Source organism: Panthera leo, chromosome E1 (assembly GCF_018350215.1).
Source record: "Panthera leo isolate Ple1 chromosome E1, P.leo_Ple1_pat1.1, whole genome shotgun sequence".
In the NCBI taxonomy this organism is placed as follows: domain Eukaryota; kingdom Metazoa; phylum Chordata; class Mammalia; order Carnivora; family Felidae; genus Panthera; species Panthera leo.
The window spans coordinates 15216373-15239823 of NC_056692.1; the positions used below are offsets into that span (position 1 = coordinate 15216373).

At 41.4% G+C, this 23451-nt stretch overlaps 1 protein-coding gene across 3 annotated transcripts in view; it reads left to right on the forward strand.

Annotated features, from left to right (window-relative positions):
- The window catches only part of CRK (CRK proto-oncogene, adaptor protein), a 31270-nt gene extending 14973 nt beyond the window's left edge, over positions 1-16297 (forward strand). The window contains exon 3 of one of the 3 annotated variants that reach the window (XM_042916464.1): positions 16010-16297. In XM_042916464.1, the coding sequence (XP_042772398.1) occupies positions 16010-16023 (14 nt within the window). In that variant the 3' untranslated portion in view covers positions 16024-16297. Of the gene's footprint in view, positions 1-7903; positions 10537-16009 lie in introns of those variants that run through there. The other 2 variants (XM_042916463.1, XM_042916465.1) reach the window with 2 other exon arrangements.
- Positions 16298-23451: the final 7154 nt, after the last annotated feature.

Below are 23451 nucleotides of genomic sequence, written 5' to 3' on the forward strand. Positions count from 1 at the left end.
CATAAGAGTCCCAAGAGGTACATAGTGAGAGGGGGAATCGAAGGATGCAGGGCTCTGGCTTCAACCAAAGCAACTGTTTTTAACTGTGTTACGTATTTGGATCTCTCTAAGATTTTCTTTGAAGAAAGGATTTCTGTACTTAAAAACATAAATTTAAAAAACAGAGTTCACAAACCACCTGCCCTCACCTTAAAGATGGAATTTTTCTGCATTAGTACAATTATTCTGACCACAGTCCTCAACTGGAAGATTATTAGATATTTTCTCTTTTGCTATGCACCAGATTTCTCTAGTAAGGTTGAAGGGTTTGGAAAGTAGGGATTGATTCCAGCTAACCACCAAAGTAAGGGTATTCCTCTGCCCACTATAGTTCTGTGGGTCAGTTGGTCATATCTGGGGGGAATATAACTAAATCAGATACCTTCTGTTCCATTCTGGAGCTCCTGAGATTTTAAACATACAAATATGCAGTGTTTTAAAGGAGAGATACTGGCAATAACATTAGGGTAGTGCAGTGGCACCTTTAATTTTTGTTCTTAGATTTTTGTGTAATGGTTCCTTGGGAGCTGGAATAGGATGAATCTTATTTTATGAATGGCAGATGTTAAAGTTAATTTGATGCCTCTATAGACTGTCGAAAATAATCAAATTATCTTTAAATGTACTAATCACGTAACTTTCATTCTCTGATTCAACCTGGCATTTTGCCTTTGATAGATGATAAGACTTGAGAGTAATCAAGGAGCTTCTCAGGTATTCTTAGACTTGGACCTGTTCCTCAGGGCACAGATAGGAAAGGAGTAAATGTGCTTTGGGTCCCAGATTATATGCATTAGTGGCTACACCAACTCTATCTCCCCATGTGGAACTCTATGAAACCTAAGTTTTTAAACTTTCCTGTGTTGGAAAAAAAAAAAAATTGAGATCGGAAAGTGTAAGAACACGAGTGGCAGGTTCTTGCTGTGTCAGTTTGGTTTGTCTTTTCCTGGAATTGTAATTACAGATTTCTGTATTGCTTATTGAGACAGATGTCTACTTTTCCTCTTCTTTCCATTCTTCTTGGACATTACCTTTATTTCAGCTCATAGAATCTCAGTTGGAAAAGACTTTTGGAGGTAAACTAATCTAGCCTCTCAGACATTAAAGGCAGATCTTCTGGTATCTTCACAGGTGATTTTTTAAACATCTGCTTGGATATCTCTACTTTTGGGGAACTTGCTGTCAACACAGAAGTATAGTCCAGAGGTTCCAAACTTTCTTGGTTCGTAGCACCTATAGTGTCTCAGTAACATTTCACAGTGTCCCAGGCCAAAAGAAATACATGACAGTTGCATTTCTTTAGTAGATAGGTTAAAATTTTATATCCTAATAACTTAGTACCCATTTGAAAAATAATAAACATAGTGGAAAGAAGACAATATTTAAGAAAAAAAATTTTAAGTTTATTTTTGAGAGAGAGAGTGGGGGAGGGCAGAGAGAGATGGAGAGAGAGAATCCCAAGCAGGGTCTGCACCGTCAGCCTGGAGCCCAATGTGGGGCTTGAACTCACAAACCATGAGGTCATGACCTGAGCTGAAACCAAGAGTCAGACACTTAACCAGTTGAGCCACCCACGCTCCCCAAGAAAACAATATTTTAATTTTAATCTCAAATAACTGCAATTACTTAACTATTAAGACATGTACATCTAGGGGTACCTGGGTGGCTCAATCGGTTAAGCATCCAACTTTGGCTCAGGTCATGATCTCACAGTTCGTGGGTTCAAGCCCTGCATTGGGCTGTCTGTTAGTGCAGAGCCTACTTCAGATCCTCTCTCTACCTCCCTTTCTCTCTGCCCCTCCCTTGCTCATTCTCTTTCTCTCTCTCTCAAAACTAAGTAAGAACATTAAAAAAAGAAAAAAAAAAAAAAAAAAAAAAAAAAAAAAGACGTGTACATCTATTAGATGCCGTATTGTTTCCAAACCTTGAGATCATTTAGAACACTGCCATTCTTGTTTCTTGTTCCACACTTATTTCATGAGGTACTTGTTTTTTATTGTAGCTTGCTGCCACCTGGTTTTGCAAAGAGATGACATCTTTGAAAGGAATGTTGTGCAGTCTAGTGTAGAAATTGTCAGCTGCCTTGAGCTAGTAGTTCACGTGGCATAATAGATGTCAAGTATTGCTGTTTCCCTCAAAACTTTAACTGTGTCGCGGCACCCTCTGAATTTGCTGCAGTGCCTCTCTCTGACACTACAGTTTGGGAACCTTAGGTCTAGTCCATTGTGTTGGTTTTTAGAAAATCCGTGGGGGGCCTGGCTGGCTGAGTTGGTTGAACATGAAGCTCTTTACCTTGGAGTTGTGAGTTTGAGCCCCACGTTGGGTCTAGAGATTACTTAAAAATAGAATCCTTAAGGGAGAAAAAAGAAGAGGAGAGCCTGGGTGGCTCAGTCAGTTAAGCATCTGATTCTTAATTTCTGGTCAGGTCATGGTCTTACAGTTTATAGGATCAAGCTGACAGCACAGAGCCTGCTTGGGATTCTCTCTCTTCCTGTCTTTCTTTCCCTGTCTCTCTGCACCTCTTCCCTCTCCCCCTCAAAATAAATAAACTTTAAAAAGAAAAAAAAAAAAAAAAGAAAATTCTTTACATTTAGCTAAAAATGTATCTAGTATATGTGGTTACCTCCCCAACTTGTCCAGGGGGATAGGGAACTTAGTTTTAGGTAGTATCGGCTGTGGAGCTAGAGAAGATCTGTTCTGACTTGGACTGGAATTAGGGTGAGACCTATTTTCCAGGATTTGTTGAGATGCTTTTTCTTTTCATCCAGAAGCCTACCAGTTAAATCTCAAAGACCTGCCACTTTCTACCAATATAGCCCATGGCAATTTCAGTCCATCTCTGAGGCAAGTGAATCTTTAAGGCCGAACTGTCTGCAGTTGTTTCCATTGATTTGCAAGACTGTAGATGTACCCTAAATATTACCTATTCCCTTAGATCAGAGATCTGCAAACTTTTTCAGTAAAGGGCTTTTCAGACCATACGCTTTCTGTCACAACCACTCAACTGTCATTGTAGCAAGAAAGCAGCCATAGACAAAACAACAGATGAGTTTGCTGTGTTCTGAGAGAACTGTTTACAGAAACAGGGAGCAAGCTGGATTTGGCTCATGGACCGTAGCTTCCTGACCCCTGTCTTAGATTGCTGTCGTTTTCTTAACTTTTGTTCTCCTCCAGCCAAATCTGGAAGTATTTACTAAATGTGTTCTTGGTGTGTTCAAAAATGTTTGAAGACAAGGCCTCTGTATTCCATCTCTGTATGTGCTTTTCTCTGGTTCTATTTATATGAATTTGTATGTGTTTCTTGTCAGATCTCACTGGAATCCTACAGCAAGTTAGCATCAAAGGAACACTGGTGATTGTTGATGCCTTTCCTGTTAGATAGTAGGGACTGAAACTAGAAAAGTAGTCACCTGGAGTTACACCAGCAAAGGAAGGAGATCACACAGTTCCCTGATGTCTCCTATTTAGCGAGTACCAAAAATGAATGCTAATTGGGTGCCAGTATTTTTCTCACTATAATGGAAACTCACTGGTGAATATCGATTGGGTAGTCTTTTGCTCCTGGACCAATTGTAGATCTGACTCATGTGTACCAAAATTGTGATTTACCTTGGGAACTACACAGAGCTAGGGAAGAAACCAGTATTCATCAAATTCTCTAGGAGTGAAAACACTGAAGTAACCACATTCAGTCCTCTTTATAGATGATGCCATGATTTACTTGCAGGCTTGCGTCCAAGTTCATGACCTAGGATCAGGAGAACTGACTGGACAATAGAACAGTACCTCAGTGAAAGAATCATCACTATCTCTCCTTTACAGGGTGGTGATGAAGTCTGCCTCATAAAAAGAAAGGTGAACTGTCTCATGCTTCAAATCCTTTATAAAGTCTTTCTTATTCATTGATAGGTAAATTAGGGTTTTTTCCATCTATAACTTGAATTTTGAAATCAGTAGTGTTAGAACACCGTTATTACTGCACTTACTGATTAGTACATTCCTTTGTATCTTAAGATTATAGCATTTCTGGAGCAAGTACTCTGTTTTGCTTTCTTTGTCTTTGGAATAGCATGCCAAGCTTGAACCCATATCCGTCCCCCTCATCCTCCTTGGTGTGGCCTTGGAAATCCTGCTTTAGTGAGTTGTTGCCTAACAGGAGGAGAAGCGTGAATTCTCGTGTTGTTTCTGATTTGGAGGAAGAACTGCACTTAGCGTAGCCCGTGTTTTCAGACTGCCCTGGCACCTTCTGAGCTCCCCCAGCCTGCATCCTCCAGGCTTGACAGCCACCTATTCTTCCAGACTACGAAAGTACTAGGGCCTCATGTGATCTAAGGATAGTCGTGTTGCCCTTGGGGTTTGCCTTTTCTTGACCCTAGGAATCCCCATGGGCTTTGAATATTGCAGTAGAAAAACTCCATAGGGTACAAAGGGTTATTTAATTTGATAAGATCTTCCTCGAAGTACTTGTACTTAAAGGCCACTTTGGACAGGTTAATTAGCCCAATTGACTGCTTACAATTTTTCTCTTTTATCCACTTAAATATCAGAATTAAAAGAAAAAAAGTTAGAATTGTTTTAGAGTTGTGCCGTAGCCTTTGTTTCACTCCCTGATGTTTGGGCCTCTCTGCCAAGAACCTGATCAACTATAAAAAAAAAAGGTTTTGGATTTCAGAATATGGTGTGGTTTTCCAGAGCCTCTGTAGGGTAGAGCCAAGACACCATGTGCGTTAGAGATGGCTCTGGTGTGTCCCAAGGTCTAATCTGTACAGAATCCACCCCTCACCCCTACCAGTACCATCTTGCAATGTTTCTCCGTTTGACCTCTGAAAGAAGAAAAGTCTGAGGGCAGGCCAGCAGGTTCTGTCCTGCTTGTGGAGCAGCTGTTGTGTTTCTGTGGTACTGATAAAAGCAAGAGGCTGGGCTAGTCCACATTTCAACCTGTCCTTCACTTCTCAGAGCTCTGTGGGATGCGATTTGAGATAACATGTTGAACGCTTAAAAATAAAGACAATGTAACATTGAGAGAAAAGTGTTTAAATCTAGATTTTGGGGGTGCATGGGTGGCTCAGTTGGTTAAGCATCTGACTTAGTTTTGGCTCAGGTCATGATCTCAGGGTTTGTGGGTTCAAGCCCTGCATTGGGCTCCGTGCTTGACAGCATGGGGTCTGCTTGAGATTCTCTCTTTCTCTCTCTGCCCCTCCCCCACTTGCTCTCTCTCAAAATAAAATAAACAAACTTGAAACAAAATGAATAAAATAAACCTAGATTTTGCTATCAAGTAGAATGGTGGACTTAAGGGTATACCCTGAAGAACCATCTTCTCAAAAACCCAGAAAATGCGGGTAAAATATAACAAATTTTCATCTTTTCATTTAAATATGAAATCATTTGAGGGAGTGGGGTTAGGAGAAAAAAATATATGAAATCATTTGGTAAAAGGTACTGGTCCTGAGTATACAGCTTGGAGTTTTACATGTGTATTCACCTATGTGATAACCACCCACATGAAAGTATAAAACATTTCCAACACTCCAGAATGTTTCCTCATGTCTCTCTTGTGGGTTTTTAATATCAGTAAAATGATGGATTCAGATATGACAGCTGTTAGGGGTGTTAGATATTGTCAAACTAACTTCCCCCCACCCCCCCCAATGCCAAGTAAGCGCTTCACCCAACATGGGGCTTGAATTCACTACCCCGAGATCAATAGTCACATGCTCTACTGACTGAGCCAGCCAGGCACCCTGTCAAACCAACTTCTCAAACTGGGGGCCCTTGTCCCCATCTGGAGGGGAACTTAATGTGAATGGCAATTTAGACTTTTGACATGAGTGTACACATCCCCTAGGTCTACTATCCTATGTCTAGCTACCAGAATAGCACTTAGCACGACATGAGTGTTTTAGTAGAAAATACAAATAAATACTAAGATGGGGAAAAGAAGTCCTACACTCGGTATAATTGACCTTAGCATAGCAAGAGGCTAGTGGTGTGATTGGGGGCTATAGGAACATCTTGACTTGTCATGGTTGGCTTGCTTGGACATCAGGAACTTTGAATTCAAAGATTGCTTGGAATAAAGAACCCTGGTGCTAGCAGCCTTGGGGGACTGCATTGTGCATGTGGATGCAAGAATGGACGTGCAGCATCTTTTCTTCTCCCCTTAAACCATCAGCCTCAATCTTTACAACATCAGCAGACTACACTGCTGCCTTTTCTCACCCTTATATTTTATCCCCTTTTCTCAGATATTCTCTAGTTTCTGTCTTCCTTTTTTCTGCACCCTATGGTCCCCACAACCACCTTAGGCCTCTGTAGTTCTCAGATAGTTCTTCAGGACATTATAGACAGACCAGTCGACAATCTGTTTCTTCTTTAAGATCAAGCTGGTTTTGCAGAAGGCTCTGGTCCTAAACTCGAGTTCACTTAAGCAAGTGGTTGACCTACAGACATTCTTAGGGAATCCTGAAGGTCGTGGGAGCATAATTTGAAAGTTCCTGCTATGGTAGAAAGAGCATAAATTAATTGGCTTTGGAGCCAATACTTCTGGGCTCAAATCCCAGCCCTGCTCCTGGCTATGTGACCTCAGGTATATCCTGTAATTGCTCTGAACCTCAGTTTTATCATCTATAAAATGAAAAATTCCTGTTTTACAAGGTTATTATAAGGACTAGAAAATCGTTTATATAAAATATTTTGTACAGTAGAGGTGCCTGGCTGGCTCAGTCAGTAGAGCATGTGATACTTGATCTCAGGGTTGTGAGTTCAAACCCCATGTTGGATCTTGGAGCTTACTTAAAAAAAAAAAAAAAAAAAAAAATCCTCTACAGTACTTAATGAAAGTTCAGTAAATAGTAGCTATTAACTTAATAAAACCAAATGAACAGTTATGCTTAGAAACTTCTTGTATGCTCAGAACTCAGATGTTGATAATTAAAGGGTAAAGTTCTTTAGTCCAGTGTCATATGGGGCCTGATCTCACCATTTGTTCAATATTTTGCCACAGGATGAATCCATTCATCAGACTGATTTTGTCTTAAGTTTTATAGGAGAATAGACATATATCCTAGATTGTCAAAACTTTATAGTTGATGTTGCAAAGGAAAGTTTTTCATAACAGAAACGAAAACGTAATGTCTCCTTAATGAATAGGTACCAAGTGGCATTGAAGGAGCAACAAGGTCTGTTAGTACATGGTAGGGTGGGGGTGGAGAGCTGGCAGGCAGTGGCCTGCCAAGTAGAGCTTGATGAAGAAGATGGGGACTTTGCAGGGAGCTGATGGAATTTGGAGTTTTGGCCTATACCTGCCCAAATGGGAAAAGCCTTGCCTTGATAGGAAGGTGATAGAACACTTCATTTTCTGGGACCAGATGAAGTTGATTTCCATGATTATCTTCTCTGCAAGCACTAGTAGGTAGTGATATGTATACACTAGTGGGTTGAGGGATTGTGCTGCTGCTTGTATGCCAGTAGGGGTGGGGGATCTCTCCTCCTAGGCCATGGCCTGGGGGGCAAGCAGGAATCTAAGGGCAGTGGGTACCAGAAAAAAGAATACCGGCTCATTCTGGTTGGGATTGCTCTTCCAGAGATGATTAAAATTTCCAAAAAGTGTCATTTTTTAGGGCCCTTTCTATTTTCTGTACTCTGTGTTTTTCTGCACTGCTAAAATCACTTCTTCCTTCTGCCTGCACTAACCACAAGTAATCAGTCTGGTGGCTGGGGCTTGGGAGGCAGCAAATAGCCATTTCTATAATGTCAGCCCTAGAGCAATCACGTGGGCAGGGTATGCCTAACCAGAGAATGGAGTTTTTCAGTTTGCATTCATAACTGGAAATAAAGCGCTTTCCTTATTCTCCTCCTGCAGGTCGGTGAGCTGGTAAAGGTTACGAAGATTAATGTGAGTGGTCAGTGGGAAGGGGAGTGTAATGGCAAACGAGGTCACTTCCCATTCACACATGTCCGTCTGCTGGATCAACAGAATCCTGATGAGGACTTCAGCTGAGTATAGCTCAACAGTTTTGCTGACAGATGGGAACAATCTTTTTTTTTTTTTTTTTCCAATTGTCATCTATACGATTTTCTTACAGACGTCAAAGCAGTCTAGTTTATATAAGCATTCTGTTACCTGTGATCTTTTTTAGACTGAACTACTCCATCTCTAGTCTCATTTACCATATTCAGGGTACGAAACTGGAGGGCTCGTGTGTTAACTTCTGAATTGGCAATTTTAGGCGATAGCAGCCATGCCTGAGTGTGTCAGAAGGGATGGGTATTTTGCCTCCTTTCCCTCAGGTAGTGCAGATCAACCTGTGGAAAACTGATGGACAGGAGAGGAATATTGGACACTGCTTACCCTGATTTACTCAATGGTTTTGTTTTCATTTTGAAACCATGCTAGCAAATGGCAATAGACTGTTCCCTTCCACCCCCATGAAGTAATATTGCACCGTGTGAATAGGAAGTACCCAGTGGGATTGCTTTTTCATTTATAGAACATGACCACTGTGTGACTCATTCTGACAGTTCAGATCCTGAGATTTCTGAGGACACTACTAGAGGCATTTGTCTTCCTTCCTAGTCAATGCTTCATACTTTTTCTTGGGATTCTTTAAATCCTTGTCATTCTTTTCCCCTAAACCTACAAACAGGTTCATTCTTGAGAAAAGTATTTTTCATTCCAGATGACAAGCAGGATGTGCAGAGCACTTTATTCAGTGCATAGCTTTAAGCCAGTATTGGATTCACTGAGTGGACACCCAAACTCCCAGCTTTCTGCCTTCCCTCAAGGGGTCATAGGTTCACACTGCTACCACAACTAAACAGACTCCTGGCTAATGGGATCCAGTAGGGCCATTTCTTCTGAGTGCCAGTATCCTATTAGGGAACTCTCTGAAATTCTTAGCTTCTACTTGCTTGGAGTGGAAGGACCAATCACTTAGAATATTCCATAGAGGGTTGTAGGGCCAAATTCTGCCCTTTGCTTTATGTGCAACTTGTATACAAGTCAGATTAAAATTACATGAGTTTGGGGTAGGGTTAGCGCTTTTAAAAACATTTGAACCAATCATGAATTATGTAGTATTCATTTTACATGGCCAGAATAGTGCTTGAAGTGCATTACGTTATCAACTGCCTTCATTTTTGGCTCTTTTTCTTTGTGTTCCAGTTTAGTTTACAAATCCTTTCAAGTATGGAAGGTTTATGTGGGGTCAGGTGCTCCAAAGAATTGACTTCTGAGACCAAAAATGATCTAGGCTATTTAGACTACAATATGAAACCTTAAAAGTTAGTTCCCAGTCTAGAAAGGCACTTACTGGTCTATGGTGTGGTATGACCCATAGAAACACCTTATATTTTGCTTTGGGCCTCATTTTAGAAAAGTAATGTATCTTTCTCATTGTTTCTACATAGGTTAATGATTAATATGCATTCTTTGAACTATACCAAATCATGGTATCCCAGTGACTAGCACAATGCCTGGCATAGTCGGTGTGCAGATGTTTGTGTGAGTGAATGAGGGGTGTGCAGAAGCTCATTATACGGCACAGGGAAGCCAGCTGACACAGGATTACATACCACAAGCAAACTAATGAGTTGACGCTAATTTATTTTTACCTCACACTAAGGTAATGCTTGATAAATATATTAATACTCAACTTTTAAAAGTTAGCACAGTGCAATGCACGTAGTGGGTGCTCAATAATGTTAAATGAACATATTTGCAATACTAGACTTAATTCCATCTGACTACTCTTAAATTTTCAGTTAGAGCATAGATACTGTAAAATCCAAATCCAATTACACATTAAATTAAATCTTGTTTTCCTGAAAGTATGACATCTAAAATACTTGTAGAAAAACCTTGTCATAAACTGATTTGAATGTTTGTATTTTCTTTTGCCTTTGACTTTGATATTGGCTTGGATATGTCTCTTTTCATCATATGTAATATTAGTGAACATTCAACTCTACCCAAATCATAAGAATTTCTCAATGATCAGTTTGATCAGTTGTCTGAAGCCATTATATGAACTGTTGGGTTGGATTTGGCTGGGTGTGTCAGTTGTTAGACCTTAAATCAAAGGACTTCTAAAAAGTATCTTCCAAAAGCAAATGCTAGAATCCTATTCAAGTGCATATGTACATTGTCACAGAGCAAGTAAACTGTAATTGGCTGCTATATTTTATATAATCATTTCTGCAAAAGCCCAGTTTTTGGATACTAATATTTGACGTGGTTAATTCTTATTAATTTGTTGGAATTGTTTATTGTTAATAATGCAAATAGATAATTTTTAATTATCCTTAAGTAACATTTCACTATTAATGGTTTGAAATGGGTGGTCAGCAAACCAATTTGAAATAAAATATGAACATGTGCCATTGTATTATAACACTATACACTTTCTTGACAGTTAAATTTAAAAAAAAAATGTTTTTTTGTAGCATGTATTGTATATGTTTATAGTATATGTAGTAAATAAAAATATGGCCAAATGTTTGGCTTGGTGATCTTTTGAAGAAAGTAATCCTTGAATATTTTTCACAAAAGAGCTAAATCTTTTATGCTTAGGGAATAAGAGGTGTGTACATTCAACAACCTACGAACAATCATATAATCGGATAAAGGAACAATTATGTATAATCTGTGGGTACTCATTAAAGATGAGGTTAATCATTGGTGATATTTTGAACAAGGGTCTCCAGAAGTTATGAAATAAATTGATTTGGGAGGAACATAAGAGATTATGTAATGATCAAAAAGCTGGAATAATGTGGACAGAGAACATCAAACTTGTCCAGAAATGGTTATATGTGGGTGTAGAGAAAGTAAGGATATGGTAGGGGACTTTATAAAGCAAATGAGAAATTTAGACATTATATAATAGGTTTTTAGAATGTTAGTGTGGATAGATACACAGTTTAATTTCTCCTTTTTTATGTAAGTAGCACATTTTCAGGATAGATAATTTAGTAAATACCAAAAAAAAAAAAAAGGTTAAACGTTATGTTTTTTCCATCCTTTCTCAAAGCACGTGTATATATCGAGACACACACAGTATGACACTATATATACCTAACAGGTTGACATTGTCCTCTAGTTTTGTGTCCTATGGGTGGTGAAGTTTTAAAATGAAAAGGACAGGGACACCTGGGTGGCTCAGTCAGTAGAGCATGCAACTCTTGACCTTGGGGTTGTGAGTTTGAGCCCCAAGTTGGGTATAGAAATTACTTTCAAAAAATGAAATGAAAAGGACAAGCTTTGCCAATTACTTGGACCCAAAATAAAACATCTCATTACCGCTGTAGACAAAGCAGATTGTCAACCCGGAGTTAAATAAAGGAATCTCCCCCAAAGGGAGCCAACTTTGGCATATACAAGCTTAACAGCAAGGTGATTTAAGTGTGTTTCGACTTTTTATCAATAAAAAATAAAGTGTTAAAATCTTGTTTTAATATGTTGAGTGTTGGGTTCCTTCACATAACTTTGAGTGCCCATACCTACTCTTACGTTTATGACCCTGATTTTCAGATTAAATTCTATTCCTTTTACAGATAAGAAGAGAGAAGAAGCCCCCTCTGTAGAAGAAAATGCGAGAATAGGCCTCTTGAGTTTGACAGGAGGAAACCAAGTATTTGGAGCTCTACTACCATACATACCCTGAATATAGAAAGAAATGGGTGGAGGGCAAGCCAGAACTAACCATCAGGAAGTGAGGTTCATAACGGGAGCAATGGTTGAGGATCCTCTAGGGATACAGGATGAAAGCAAGCAAAAAAAAATGAGCACCCAGCCTGGCTTCTGGTCAAAGGGATGCTTCCAGTATTTCTGTAGTTGGCCTGATTTTCTTAGATTTGAGATTTGCATTGAATCTGCAAGGTGGGTACTAGAGTATTGACCAAATGGTCAAAGGTAAACTGACTTGGACAGATTTTTTTTTTCTATCCTCCTACTTGAAATGGGAAGACTTTGGACATTTTAGCTTTCTGGGAGTGGGAGGGAGAGAGATTGTATATCAGACCTGTGGAGGTTGACTTGTTCCAAGCCTCCTCTCCTTAATTTGGGACAATTTTGTGGAGTTTTCTAGCTTCATTTCAAGCTGGTGGCCCTGGTGGGCTTCTGCAAGGTTCTGAGTACCAGTAAGGAAACTAGGAAAGTAGAGACCTGAGTTAAGATGTAAGATGGGCTCCTCCTTTCTCTTTTATGCCAGGAAAATACTGTGAGTGAAAACTTGGTACAATGTTAGGGTATAGTAATACTGTTCGTTGGATACCTCTGGGCTACCTTCATGTACTATGTAATGCAGGATTAAGCTTCCTGAAGTTACTGTGTTTGTGCAGGTTTGTATACTCAATGCTACATCTCTCCCCTTAGACCTCCAGCGTGACCATAGGGCTCCTGTGAGCCCTTAACAGCTGGGAGCCCTAACACAAAGTCTTGACTGCCTTGGCTGGTGTCGCTATGGTGTCTAAAGATTACCTACTTGACCTCACTCATGGTTTTGTAATCTTTGTTTTGAGAGAGTGTCACATGAACCCAAGGATACCTCTACTGCCACAGAAGGGAGCTATTCTAAATGTGAAGTATTTTAATAAATAAATATGAAGTACTCATCTGTTGTCACTAAAGGGAGAGATTGACTTCATATTTTGCAGGCTGTTGAGCTGTCAGGGCTAGCTGAGTGCTTCTGTGACTAGGTTTGATCAGATTATAGCAGCTCTAAGTGTGGTAGTTCCTACAGGATAGATCCTTGCCCTTGTGAATCTTACATTCTAGGAGAAGCAGGACAAAACCCACATCCATTGCCCCCATGGAGGCTGCTGGTGGCTTTCTGAAAGTGTTCTGTCAAGGTCACCAGACACCAGCTTGGTGGGCAGTAGGAAGGCACTCCTTCCTCTTTGTGGACATGGCCCATGCCAGGCTCGTGGCTTCACAAGTCCAAACAAGAGTGTGATGTAGATTATAACCCCTCTTGCCTCCTCAACTGATTGCCCTTTTCTGATGCAGAACTGTACGTGGTACTCAGTAAATAGTTTGGGTTATTCTTTTTAATGTTTCAGTTGGCTGCCCATTTATAGATGTCTCTCTTCCTCACATCCCCATCATCACCAAATCCTGTCTGCTCTGCCTCTAAAATATTCCCTGCATGCCTCTACCACCACCACCCAAGCAGCCATCTCTCCTGTAGACCACTGCAACATTCCCCTGGCCATGCACTTTCCCTAGTCTGTTCTTCAGAAAGCATCCAGGATGATCGTCCTCGGCAGACTTGAGCATGGCATTCCTTTGCTTAAAATCATTTAATGGCTTCCTCTTAATCATAAAATACAATCCGTATTCCATAGAATGGCCTACATGGGAATGCTGACTTTTTCCTTGGCGTATCTTATTCTCTGTGCTCCTGGCAGGCTTTCCTTTCAGCTTCTCAGATGAGGGGCACCTGGTTGGCTCAATTGGTAGAGTGTGTGACTGTTGATCTTGGAGTCTTGAGGTGGAGCCTCACGCTGGCCATAGAGGTTACTTAAAAAGGGATGGGGAGCAAGTCAGCTTGGATAAAGAAGCCTTTGCCCATTCTAGGACCTCCCTTCCCCCAACTCTGATCTATTACTCTCTTGGTTCCAGCTTAAATGTCACTTCCTCAGAGATGCCTTCCCCAAACCCACAAATCTTGTAATCAATCACATCATTCGCATTCACAGTGCTCATCTCAAATTGTGGTGGTATATTTCTGTGGTCATTTCATTCCATCTCCTCTGTTAGACTAGAAGTCAGCTCCAGCAGGGTGGGAGCTATGCATGATTTGGTCATTCCATCTTGAGAGCCCAGCACAGAGCCTAGTTCACAGCCGATAATACACGTTTATTGAACGAAGAATGTTTCCTTCAGCAGAGTTTTTAGTGCTGGGGAATAGGGGCCCAGCCAACTACCTCTCAGCTGCTGTCTCTGGTTTCCCTGGTCTTGTGTATGCTCAAAGACTGTAGGTTCGTTTTAATATTAGACTAAAACCCATCAAGACAAGTGTATTCTTAATCCTACTCACCTATTTCCCCCACGCCCCCCCCCCCCCACTCCCTTCTGGTAAACATCAGTTTGTACTTTATACTTAAGAGTTTGTTTTTTGGTTTGTCTCTTTTTCCCCCCCTTGTTTGTTTTGTTTCTTAAGTTCCATATGAGTGAAATCATATGGTGGTTGTCTTTCTCTGACTGGCTTATTTTACTTAGCATTATACTCTCTGGATCCATCCATGTTGTTGCAAATGGCAAGATTTAATTATTTTCTATGGCTGAATAATATTCCTGTGTGGTTATATATGTATATGTATGTGTATATATTATATATGTCTTACATCTTTATGCATTCATCTGTTGATGGACACTTGTTTGTTTTGTCCTGCTTCCATATCTTGGCTAATTGTAAATAATGTTGCAATAAGTGTAGAGGTGCACATATCTCTTCAAATTAGTGTTTTTGTACTCTTTGGGTAAATACCCAGTAGTGCAATTACTGGGTTGTAGGATAGTTCCATCTTTAACTTTTAAAAAAATGTTTATTTATTTGAGAGAGAGGGAGAGAGAAAACACAAGTGGGGGAGGGGCAGAGAGGGAGAGAGAGAGAATCCCAAGCAGGCTCTATGCTGCCAGTCCAGAGCCCATCTCGGGGCTCAAACTCACAAACTGTGAGATCATGACCTGAGCCAAAATCAAGAGGCCGACACTTCACTGACTGAGCCACTCAGGTGCCCCCCACCTTTAACTTTTTGAGGAACCTTCATAAGATCTTCCATAGTCGCTGCACCAATCTGCATTCCTGCCAAGCAGTGCAGGGCGTGGGGGGGGTGGGGGGGCTCCTCGCTAGTTGTAGCTTATTTTTAATATCTCGTTTTAGCAATACTTTCAAAAAGACTGAATCCCATGACCAAAAATGTCAAGGTTATGTGCAAATTATTTTGTTCTAAAATGCCAGTTCTAATGAAAGTAGCTTAATATATCCTAAACATTATTCAAAGTAATTAGTTCTTATCTTGCCATTTAGGTCTCAATAACATAGACCGTAGAGGCAGCAAGTCAAGAAAGCAGCTAATGGGTGAGGTCCCTGTGAATTCTTTCTGTAAAGTATATAGTAAAGGGCGTGACCCCATTCCAATGTCAAGGTGGATTGCAAGTAAAGAGAAAATTGGCCGAGTCTGGGGCCCAAATCCTTTTATGAGCCTTGTGATACAGCAAGAAACAAGAAGAAAGCCAGATCCCATCCCCAAAGAAAGAATGTAACAAGAGGAAGTGGTTTATTTAAATTTTTTGACCACATCTTTTCTCTCAGTAGAATCAAATTCTTCCTCTACTTTCACTTTTTCTTTTGAATAAAAAATTGCCCCAGTTTTTCATTTCCCTTGTTAAGCATGCCTATGGGATTAGGTTTATGTTTGAACCAGCTAGTTGCTTCTTGTTTCTTAGCAAGCTCTGCCATATGATCAAGGCAGTCTTCTTGTTGTCATGACAACCTACATTTACATAAGCAAGAACTGGGGGAAAATATTTGTTGTTTGGAATGATTTGTGGTAGATTTCATCGTAATGGAAAGATATAGCACCAACTTGACAGGCTAGCAGCTAGAATTGGAAAAACAAGACAGACTTTTCCTATTTCTTTTAGTGAGATCTATTTGATAGGTGCCACTTTTGGCTATCCTAAGTACCACCATATCTGGGAAAAAAAGGAAAGAATGTGATAATCTTTCATTCTGTCTTTAATCACATTTTCAGCAGCAATCAGGACTTGGTGTGTTTTTGAGAGGGAGAGGAGGGGCCTGTTGCAAAAGCAATGGTTATTGAACCAGAATCTTAATGACCCCCTAGGGGATCCACAGATAAACGTCCTAAGGGGTATGGCAGAGATTACTCGCTCAAATCCGTGTTCTCTTCTATGCACACTGCCTGACTACATTAACAGGACTCCCTTGCTGTTACGTAGGACCATGTGATTGACATCAGCCAACGGACTGTGTGCAGGAGTGTCTACGCCACGTTCGGGCCTGGCTTATACAAACCCCTACAGGTGCTCCTCCATGCTCACCATTTCCACCCGGCTGGAATGGAGATGACACCCAGGGCAGAAAGTTCATCCCCCTGACCCCTAAATGACTGCACGTAGAAGGGCCTCTCCAGCTTCGTTACCAGCTAGGTAGGAAATAAGCTTTGTTCAACCATTATATGGGGGCACGTGGCTGGCTCAGTCGGTGGAGCATGGGACTCGATCTCAGGGTTGTGAGTTTGAGGCCCATGTTGGGAATAGAGATTACTTAAAAATAAAATCTTCAGGGGTACCTGGGGTGTGGCATCGGTCTCTGGGCTGAGCATGGAGCCTGCTTATGATTCTCACTCTCCCTCTGCCCCTCTCCCCCATTGGTGCTCTCTCTCTCTCTCTCTCTCTCTCTCTCTCTCAAATAAATTTTAAAAAATGAAAAAATAAAATCTTTAAAAAGAAAATAAAATCTTAAAAATATTTTTAATTTTTAAAAATAAATTTCGAAAATCAAGAAACCTGAGGCGCCTGAGTGGCTCAGTCGGTTAAGTGTCCAACTTCAGCTCAGGTCATGATCTTGCGGTTTGTGGGTTCGAGCTCCATGTCGGGCTCTGTGCTGACAGCTCAGAGCCTGGAGCCTGCTTCAGATTCTGTGTCTCCATCTGTCTCTACCCCTTCTCTGCTTGCGCTCTGTCTCTCAAAAATAAATAAACATTAAAAATAATTCTTTTTTAAAAACCCATTTTATGTTTTAAGATCAAATAGTTGTAGCAGTTAGCCTACTCTAATACAAAGGAGTTGAATTGGATAGCTGAGAGGCTAACCAGCTGGCAGGCTGTTACGACTGTATGATGCCAAAACTTTGTAGAAATTGGTCTAAGTATGTCCCATGCAATACCTGAAATTGAAATTTAACTGAGCGGGGCGCCTGGGTGGCTCAGTCGGTTAAGCGTTCGGCTTTTGGTCTCGACTCTGGTCATGATGTCACGGTTTGCGAGTTTGAGCCCCGCTGACATTGCAGAGCCTGTTTGGGATTCTCTCTCCCTGCCTCTTTCTCTGGCCCTCCCCTGCTTGTACCTCCTTTCTCTCTCAAAATAAATAAATAAACTTAAAATTAAAAAAAAAATTTAACTGAGCATCCGTATTTTCATTTGCTAAACCTGGCAATTCTATCCCCGGCTGCCCTTTAAAAGAGAAACACTGTGCCGGGCTGCTGCTCTTTCCTCAAGGGGTATTGCATTCCTTCCAAAGCATGAACAATCTGTACCTGGACATCTGGGGCCAACCCACTCATACCATACTTCACATTCTTGTCATTTTGCTAATTGCCCCAAGTGTAAGTCCCCCAGTCACCCTTCATTTTGTTCCTGGCATCCTCAAGCTGTGCCGAGTCTTCTCTGAACATACGTGCCCCGTTTTGGACTTCACTCCATCTTTGAAGGTCTTGCCATCCTGTTCTGCCCCTTACCCACTTTACTGTCATCAACCAACCTTCCTCTCATTTTTTTTTTTAATTTTTAATGTTTATTTATTTTTGAGAGAGAGCGTGAGTGGGAGAGGGGCAGTGAGAGAGAGGGAGACACAGAATCCAAAGCAGGCTCTAGGCTCTGAGCTGTCAGCACAGAACCCCACACGGGGCTCGAATTCACGAACCGCGAGATCATGACCTGAGCCAAAGTCAAACGCTTAACTGACTGAGCCACCCAGGTGGCTCATTTATGAAAGGTTTACCTTCCTCTCATTTATGAAAGGTTTTGACATCTGGCTTGCTGTCATCTGGGGTGACCCATCCATCACCTTGGCCTCTCTCTCTCTTTTTTTTTTTTTCGAGTACTTCAAATTCATTATCTTGTACTTTTACATCCTGGGATCCTAGACATTTTACTCTCTGACCACTACCTTCTAGGCTTCCGGTTCTCTCACTTTTCCCAAAGCTCTCTTCTTCCCTTCCTCCTCTAGTCCCTAAACTCCTCAACTATCAGATACCTCCTATCTTTTTTTTTTTTTCAAGTTAGATAATGAGCAAATATATAAAATATTGTCTGTCAGGTCTTAGATATATCCAACTGCCTACTAGACATCTCCATTTGGATGTGCTGAAGGCACCTCAGACTTAACATATTCTAAACTGAATTCTTCATCTCTTCCCCTATTTTTTTTTAAGATTTTATTTTTAAGTAATCTCTATACCCAATGTGGGGCTCAAACTTATAACCCTGAGATCAAGAGTTGCAGGCTCCAGGGGCACCTGGGTGGCTCATTTGGTTAAGCATCCAACTTCGGCTTGGGTCATAATCTCATGGTTCGTGAGTTCAAGCCTCATATCAGGTTCTGCATGGACAGTACAGAGCCTGCCTGGGATTCTCTCTCTCCCTCTCTCTGCTCCTCCCCCACTTGCTCTCTCTCCCTCCCCTACTTTCTCTCTCTCTCTCAAAATAAATAAACTTAAAAAACAAAAAAAAGAGTTACATGCTCCACCAACTGAACTGGACACAGTTGCCCCTTCTGTTCCCCTGTTCCTCACTCACATTCTTAACCTCAATTCTATCACCATTTGGCCAAGCCAAAAATCTGGGACCACCCTTTATTCCTTCCTCTCGTTCATCATCCCATTTCTAGTCAGTTACGGAATCTTAACTCCTAAGCATCTATAATATCAGTCCACTTAACTTCATCCCCACTACTGCTACCTTAGTTCAAACTGCCACGTTCTGTCATCTAGATGACCGCAACAGCCGCCTAAATGGTCTCCTGCCTCTAGTTTCAACCCCTCCAGTCCCTCTGTCACATTGCAGTCCTAGTGAGCTTCCTACATTCATATTATATTAGATTATATTCCCCTGTAGCAGATAGCTAAACTCTCTGTAAAGGCGGGTAGAGCTCTTTGTGTTCTAGTTCCTGCTTCTCTCTCCAGCCCTGCCTCTCCTTGCTCTCCCTCCTGTACTCTGGGCTCTAGCCACACTGAATTTCTTGACCTTTCTTTACCTGACCCTCCTCTGTGCCCCTCCAGGCTTTTGTGTACAGTCTATACCTCTCTCTGACTCACTTTCTCTCTCACCTTCAATTACTAGTCTTATCTGACTAGTTATCTTATCTGACTAGTTAGGTGTCTGTCCCAGGTCCTTTGTTGGCAATATGTATTTACATTTGTAGCATCACACTGAACTGAAACTACCTGTACGTGCCTGATGCATAACCAAGGTGGCTCATTGGTGTATTTCAGTACCACTCTGCTTGTACACACAACAGATACCCAATGGTATCTTGTACACACCCAGATACCATTATTTTGGACAAAATAATGGAAAGCAGGATAGGCCAGAGGTCATCAAAAGCCAAGTGGGAGCAGCGGGTAGTAATAATCCAATGGACGTTAAGAAAGTTACTGTATCCGTTAGCTTTTGCTGCAAAGTAAACCATGTCAATACTTAGTGGCTTAAAACAACAATCACTTATTTATCTTATAGTTCTGCAGTGTAGGTTGGCTCAGCTGGACTGTTCTGTTCTGCTCAGGTTCTATAAAAAAATTTTTTTTTTAACATTTATTTATTTTTGAAAGAGAGAGATAGAATGCGAGCAGGGGAGGGGCAGAGAGAGAGAGGGAGACACAGAATCCGAAGCAGGCTCCAGGCTCTGAACTGTCAGCACAGAGCCCTATGCAGGGCTCAAACCCACGAACCGTGAATGTGGGGCTCAAACCCAGGAACCATGAGATTATGACCTGACCCGAAGTCAGACATTTAATCAACTGAGTCCCCCATGCGCCCCTGGTCTGCTCAGCTTCTGACTGACTGGGGGCTGACCGGTCTTAGATGGCCCTCAGCCGACACAGTTTATCTCTGCTTTGTGTGACCTTCCATCCTCCAGCAGGGTAGTCTGGACCGGGTCTCATAGCTACTGACAATTCCAAAAGAACAGGAAGAATCCTATGGAGGCTCTTAAGGCCTAACCTTAGAACTGACACAATATCAACTCCACCGCATTCTATCGATCAAAGTGAGTCTCACGGCCAGCCAGGTTTCAAGGAGTGAGGAAATAGACTCCCCCTCTTGATGAGCTGAGCTGTAAATACATCAAGAGTTGCATGTGCTATAGACTGAGCCAGCCAGGTGCCCCATAGTGTTTATTTTTTAATAGCTTGCCTTTATTTTATTTTATAAAAATAAAATAAATAAAAATATTTATTTCTTTAAGTAATCTCTACAGTCAACATCGGGCTTGAGCTCATGACCCCAAGATCAAGAGTCACACGTTCAAACAACTGAGCCGGCCAGGCGCCCCAAGCATGATTTTTAGCACCTGCCAAAGTGGGTGTTTGGAACTGGGCCTTGGGAACTGTTTAAGAAGAAAGGCCCATGGAAAAAGATTACTGGGAATGAAAAGACTCTGACAGCAGGCTTCTTAACGTCAGGGGTTGTGCCCATTTTATTCGCTTTTATCTGTAGCACCTCACATAATTACCACACGGGAAACACTCAGCAAATGTTTGTCAAATGACTAATAGTAAACTTCTATTTACTACTGTAAAGGAGAACCAAATGTCTAGTCTTATTAGCAGTGCTGCTGCATGTGAATATACAAGTTAGGCCCTAACGAAGGACTTGTGGGGCACAGAGGAGTGGAGTTGAAATCCAATCTGTGCTCTGATGGCCAAGATTCAGGCCTCGCTCCTGGCTTTGCCTGCCTGCAGGGGCATAGTTTTAAGTTCAAACAGCAGCCTTTTGCCTGCTAAGCAGCAAGCCTTTAAGACTGTGTGTTGGAGGGGGACCTATTTTACAAATCTTACAACAGTTCTTTTGGGCAAGCCCAGCCAGCCCTGGTAATCTAGGGGAGCACAGAGCTGGCTACTGAGGGATACAAGACGACACAAAATGCACAAAGCAAGGAAATTAAGCATAAAACTAGAGACACTGTTCTTAAAAATTGATCAACATTGGGGTGCCTGGGTGGCTCAGTCGGTTAAGTGTCCAACTCTTGATTTCAGCTCAGGTTATGATCTCAGGGCTCATGAGATCGAGCCCCGTGCCTTGGGATTCTTTCTTGGGATTCTTTCTCCCTCTTTCTTTCAGGCCCTCCTCCGCTTGTGTGCATGTGTGCACACATACACAAAATAAATAAAAAAGCTTTAAAAAATATTTAAAAAGGGTCACCTGGGTGGCTCAGTCAATTAAGCATCCAACTCTTGATTTCGGCTTACGTCATGATCTCACGGTTTGTATGTTGGGCTCTGCGCTGACAGCATGGAGCTCACTTGGGACTTGCTCTCTCCTGTCTCTGCCCCTCCCTGACTCGTGTTTTCTCTCTGTTTGTCAAAATAAATAAATAAACTTAAGAAATTTTTTTAGAAATTAATCAACGTCAACGAATGAGGGATTGAGAGAAACAGGAGCAAGGGAAGGAAAAAGGCATAGTGAGGTTAAAATGTCTGAACCAGGGGTGCCTGGGTGGCTCAGTCGGTTGAGCGTCCGACTTCGGCTCAGGACATGATCTCACAGTGTGTGAGTTCGAGCCCCGCATTGGGCTCTGTGCTGACAGCTGGGAGCCTGGAGCCTGCTTCCGATTCTGTGTCTCCCTCTCTCTCTGCCCCTCCCCTGCTCATGCTCTGTCTCTCTCTGTCTCAAAAATAAATAAAAACATTACAAAAATTTTTTTTATAAATAAAATGTTTGAACCAAATTCTGAAACCGACTGAGAGTTAACAGAGACGAAAACAGTGGAGCACACAAACATGATTTGTTTTTATATAGGGTGAATCTATGAGACAGAAAATAGATTAATGGTTGCCCGGGGCTGGGAGAAGGAATGGGGACTGACTGTAAATGGGCTCAAAGTTTCATTTCAGCATGATGGAAGTGTTCTAAAATTAGACTGTGGCAACAGCTACATAACTCTGTTAACACACTGAAATTAATTGAATTTTACGCTGAAAACTAATGGATTTTATGGTGTGTATATTATATCTCAGTAAAGCGCTTTGAAAATATTTGTCTCCAGTAAAAATAAACAAACAAATAAATAAATAAAAATATCTGTCTCAGCAAGAGATAACAAATGTTGGGGTGCCTAGGCTGGCTTAGTCAGTGCAGCATGCAATTCTTGATCTCGGGGTTACGAGTGCAAGCCCCACATTAGGTGTAGAGATTACTCACAAACACACAAATAGGGGCACCTGGGTGGCTCAGTTGGTTGAGCATTCGACATCAGCTCAGGTCATGATATCACCGTTTGTGAGTTCAAGCCCCACTTTGGGATTGCTGATGTCAGTGTGGAGCCTGCTTCGAATCTTCTGTTCCCCTCTCCCTCAGTCCCTCCCCCGCCTGCGCGCATGCTCTCTCTCAAAAATAAATAAAACATTAAAAAATTTTTTATAAAACAAATTTTAAAAATACATAAATAAAATCTTTTTTTTTAATTGCTGTCCAGATTTTTTTTTTTAAGTTTATTCATTTATTTTGAGAGAGAGAGAAAGCGCATGTTGGGAGGGACAGAGAAACAGAGAACCCCACGCAGGCTCCTCACTGTCAGCACAGGAGCCTGATGTGGGGCTTGAACCCATGAACTGCAAGATCATGATCTGAGCTGAAATCAATGCTCAATGACTGAGCCACCCAGGCGCCCCCATAAAAAAATTTTTTTTTAAAGAAAAGAAAAGAAATGAGTGTTGGTGAAGATGTAGAAACACAGATCCCTCCTGCACTCTTGGTAGGAATGTAAATTCGTGCAGCCACTGTGGAAAACAGTATGGAGTTTCCTCAAAAAAATTAAAAATGGAAGGACACCTGGCTGGCTCCATCAGTGGAGCATGCAACTCTTGACCTCAGGGCTGTGAGTTTGAGTTTTACATAAATAAAATCTTTAAAAAAAATTCAAACTAGGGGTGCCTGGGTGGCTCAGTCCGTTAACCATCTGCCTTCAGCTCAGGTCATGATCTCGTGGTTTGTGAATTCAAGCCCCGTGTGGGGCTCTGTGCTGACAGCTCAGAGCCTAGAGCCTGTTTCAGATTCTGTGTCTCCTTCTCTCTCTACCCCTCTCCTACTTGCACTCTGTCTCTCTCTCAAAAATAAGTAAACACTAAAAAAATTAAAACAGAAATACCATATGATCCAGTAATTCCATTACTCACTATATACCCCTCAAAATGAAAAAACTAATTTGAAAAGATATACACACCCCTATGTTTATGGCAGCATCATTTGCAATAGCCAGTATATGGAAGCAGCCCAAGTGTCCATCAGTAGATGAATGGATAAAGAAGGTGTATACATACACCGTGGAATATTACTCAGCCATAAAAAAGAATGAGATCTTGCCATTTGTGACATATATGGATAGAGTGTATTGTGCTAAGGGTAATAAGTCAGGCAGAGAAAGACAAAGATTTCACTTATATA